This window comes from Eleutherodactylus coqui, chromosome 3, assembly GCF_035609145.1.
Source record: "Eleutherodactylus coqui strain aEleCoq1 chromosome 3, aEleCoq1.hap1, whole genome shotgun sequence".
Lineage (NCBI taxonomy): Eukaryota > Metazoa > Chordata > Amphibia > Anura > Eleutherodactylidae > Eleutherodactylus > Eleutherodactylus coqui.
Window position 1 is genome coordinate 247,699,970 of NC_089839.1, and position 3,834 is coordinate 247,703,803.

General features: G+C 41.4%; 1 protein-coding gene across 1 annotated transcript; it reads right to left on the minus strand.

Annotated features, from left to right (window-relative positions):
• Window positions 1–915: 915 nt before the first annotated feature.
• GPR88 (G protein-coupled receptor 88) lies at window positions 916–3,073 on the minus strand. The gene is made up of 2 exons (XM_066594728.1): window positions 3,043–3,073; window positions 916–2,287 (listed from the first exon to the last, which is right to left on the minus strand). Coding segments are annotated over exons 1-2 (1,029 nt in total). The 5' UTR covers window positions 3,045–3,073; the 3' UTR covers window positions 916–1,260.
• Between the last annotated feature and the right edge of the window lie 761 nt (window positions 3,074–3,834).

Sequence of the window (3,834 nt, forward strand, 5' to 3'; positions counted from 1 at the left end):
CTCCTGATCCCATGTTACAGATGTCCATACTCTTCTTTCATTCTTTCATTACATAAGGGAGACAGTAGTAGAAAAAAGATGTCAGACACCTTTTGAAGCAATTAGGTAATTTATGTAAATTCATTCATTGAGCACCCAGCTTGGTGGGGGGTAATGACTAAAAATGACCTGAAAGCGCTGCGTGATAAAGTGGCGCTATACAAATAACAAGATTTATTTATTCATTCATCAAGCTAAAATCGGAATGTTTTAGGAGAAAAGGGGGGATCTGAAAAGTGTTTTTAGATCTTTTTGCATATAGCTCGCGAACAACAATTTAGACTATGTAACAGGCAGATCACTGAGTAGAGAAGAAACAGCAGCAATGAGATGGAAAGTTAGAACCTTCAACTTTCATCCAGGTTTAAAATAAACCTTCCAAACCAACACAATAGAAATGTATAAATACTTTTAATATATGTAATGCACATTTAAATAGGGGCATTGCTTCCAATCTCCCTCAATAGGCACTATACATGAAGTTTACATTCTCCATTTTTTAACCCTGATCTCTTCTACACAAGTCATTGGAATGTATCATCAATACAATTCTTTTGTCTTTATCTGGCCAGAACTCAAGTATCTGTTCACACCCGTAGGAACATCTTGAGTGGTGTATCCAACATTTTCCATACACACCAAATTTTAAGGCAAGTACAGTGATGGTATAAAACTAACATCTCTTCCAGATATTTTCCAATATTCAGCATTTGCACAGAAATATCTTGAATGTCTTTTCTTGTTAGAACAATTTAGTCAGAAGAACATTTATCTTCCTACAGAATGCGGTTCTCATGCTATCTGCTCCTGTCACAAACACATTATTATCTCTTGTTTTAATGCTGGCTCTATCAGCATAAAACCACTCAGATATTGTGGAACCATATTTCTTTTCTTTTGGCAAAACTAATAAATATGCTGCACACAGTCTGTTTACTTAACCAGAATGTTCCTTTCCTCGGAAATTCTTCCCTGGCAGCTCCTGCAAATAAAACATTGTGAGAATTTCAACCTGTGTTGCCCACCGAGGGCTAATTTGCACCGGCCCATGGAGCTGAGAGGGGATGAATACCGTATGTTTCTATAGAAACCATCAATACAAAAGTAATGAGACTAGAGGCCATACATAGTCAAGAACAAGCTTCAATTTCTGAGTCAGATGCGCTCCTGAGATTCTACATTGCATTTGTCCCAAAGGATGAAGTGTGCTTCGGTAACACCTTATGACTCATTTTGGGAAATTGTTTGCACTGCCGGATCAGCACTGTTCCCTGAGCTTTTCCAAAGCTCACCCCCAACTACAGCTCGAAAGGACCGTCTGAACTCTTCATTCTTCCAGGTGTAGATGAAGGGGTTAAGTACAAACAGAAGACAAAGCAAGAGCCAGCTCCCTGTCGCAACACCTCCCGGTAGTGGTTGAAACAAGCCATAGAGGGCTGACCATGCAAATGGCTCTGTGGTCACTGTGAAGACACAACAGACAATGAGCACATATAAACCTAGACGTTTGTCCTTACGAGGACATGAGCAGGGCAGGTTGTGGACCACCTGGAAGTTGAGGACACTCACTCTTTTCAGGCTGATCTGGACTTTTCGGAAAATGCGAAAATAACAATGAAAAAGAATTATTGTTTGGCTTAATACTGTCACAGCAGAAAGGATAGCGGTATAAGAACTAGAGGCTGGCACTTCATGGCCCCAAAAAACATAAAGTCTAAGTTTTGGGCATTGAAGGTTGACTTCATGAAGCCGCTGTCCAAAGAGCCAAGGAAGCAAAAATGCAAGAGGCATTACCCATGCCATGGCAATCATCCACTCTGTGTTCCTCTTCTGATACACGGTATGGTACACCGTTGGTAGTTTGGTGATGAGCACAAAACGGTTCAACGCAATGAGCGAATGGGATAATAGAGAGACCGTCATCCAAAGGAAAAAGACCCCTTCCATGAACACTCTGTAAGTTGGGTTCTCCAGGCGACCGGTGGAAATTAATATGGCTTCTTGAGGCATCCAAAATGCACACACTAGGAGATCAGAAACACAGCCATTCACAATGAATGCATTACTAGTTGTCTTGAGTTTCTTGAAAGAGCAAACCAGGTAGATCACCAAAACATTGGCCAACGTCCCAGACACTGAATACACAGAGTATGCAGCGGCCACCAGAACACGTGTCCCCAGAAGTCTCTCGCAGTGATCCGGGGGGGATGTGATATTGCTCATCCTGTAGAAAACGAAGAAGCCATTCCTAGAGCAAATAGACAGGAGGCAGGTGAAATGAGAAAGTGCATGTGTGAGAAGGAAGAAGAGAGTGAAGCAGGCAGCGAGAGAGGAGAGAGAATATGGGATTGAGGAGGGAGGGGTGACACGGCTGTGACAGCTTTCTGTGTTATACTCTCAGCTCACTTTACGTCTTTGTGACATTATACTCCTGGAAAAAAGCTTCTGTGATGGATTATTCAACAGGTTGTGAGGAAGAGAATGGGCAGCTGATACTGCCGTGAATGTAAAGTGGATGTCTTCCTTTTATGTTTTTCACCATGAAAATGTATTGAAGAGTGGGAAACTGCCTATTATAAAGAAACATGTCATCTGCTAAAGGTCCAACACTACATGTTCGACGGGAAAATGAGTGATGCAGAATATAATAGGGGAGCAGGGTCATTATTGCAGGTACAAACATATTTTACGCTGCAGAATCCATTGAGATATGTTAATATTAAGCTTGTATGTTATCCTGTTGCTGAGCAGCGACCACTATGGCTTGTATTACCGCATTCTGTTAACATAGTAGATTCATTTAACAGTCAGTTATTATTATTATTATTAATAATGATTTATTGGTTATTAATTAGTGATTTAAGAAACAAAATGGGTTCAAGCGCAACAGGCTGCTCCAATAACATCAAGACCCCCGATCATATAATGCTTGCAAATATACAATGAAAGCTTCTTCAAATAAATCAATCAAAAATGATATAATGTAGCTTGAAATACACTTACATTGTATAGGGCAAGGATGTACAACATGTGACCCACAATGTCATTCTGTGCCGTCCCAGTCACCTGGACACAGAAATGTCTATGCATGGCTGCTCACGTGTCGTATCCATGTCAAAGTGAAGAGGAGTGGCACGTAGCAGGGCAACAGGAATGGACTGCGTAGTCATGTCTGGGACCCAATATAATAGGACAAGTACTAAGGGTGCACTGTGTAGCCATGTCTGGGTGCCTATAAATTAGGACAAGTACTAAGGGTGCACTGTGTAGCCATGTCTGGGTTCCCTATATATTAGGACAGGTACTAAGGGTGCACTGTGTAGCCATGTCTGGGTTCCCTACATATTACAACAAGTAGTAAGGGTGGACTGTGTAGTCATGTCTGGACCTTCCTATATATTAGGACATTACTAAGGGTGCACTGTGTAGTCATATCTGGGTCTTCTATATATATATTGCGGACAAGCACTAAGGGTGCACTGTGTAGCCATGTCTGGGTTTCCTATATATTAGGACAATTACTAAGGGTGTACTGTGTAGTCATGTCTGAGTCCCCTATATATTATAACAAGCAGTAAGGGTGCATTGTGTAGCCATGTCTGGAACCCCTATATATTAGGACAAACAGTAAGGGTGCACTGTGTAGCCATGTCTGGAACCCCTATATATTAGGACAAACAGTAAGGGTGCACTGTGTAGCCATGTCTGGGTCCCTATATATTAGAACAGTTACTAAGCGTGCACTGTGTAGTCATTTCTGGGTCTCCTATATATTGGGACAAGTACTAAGGGTGC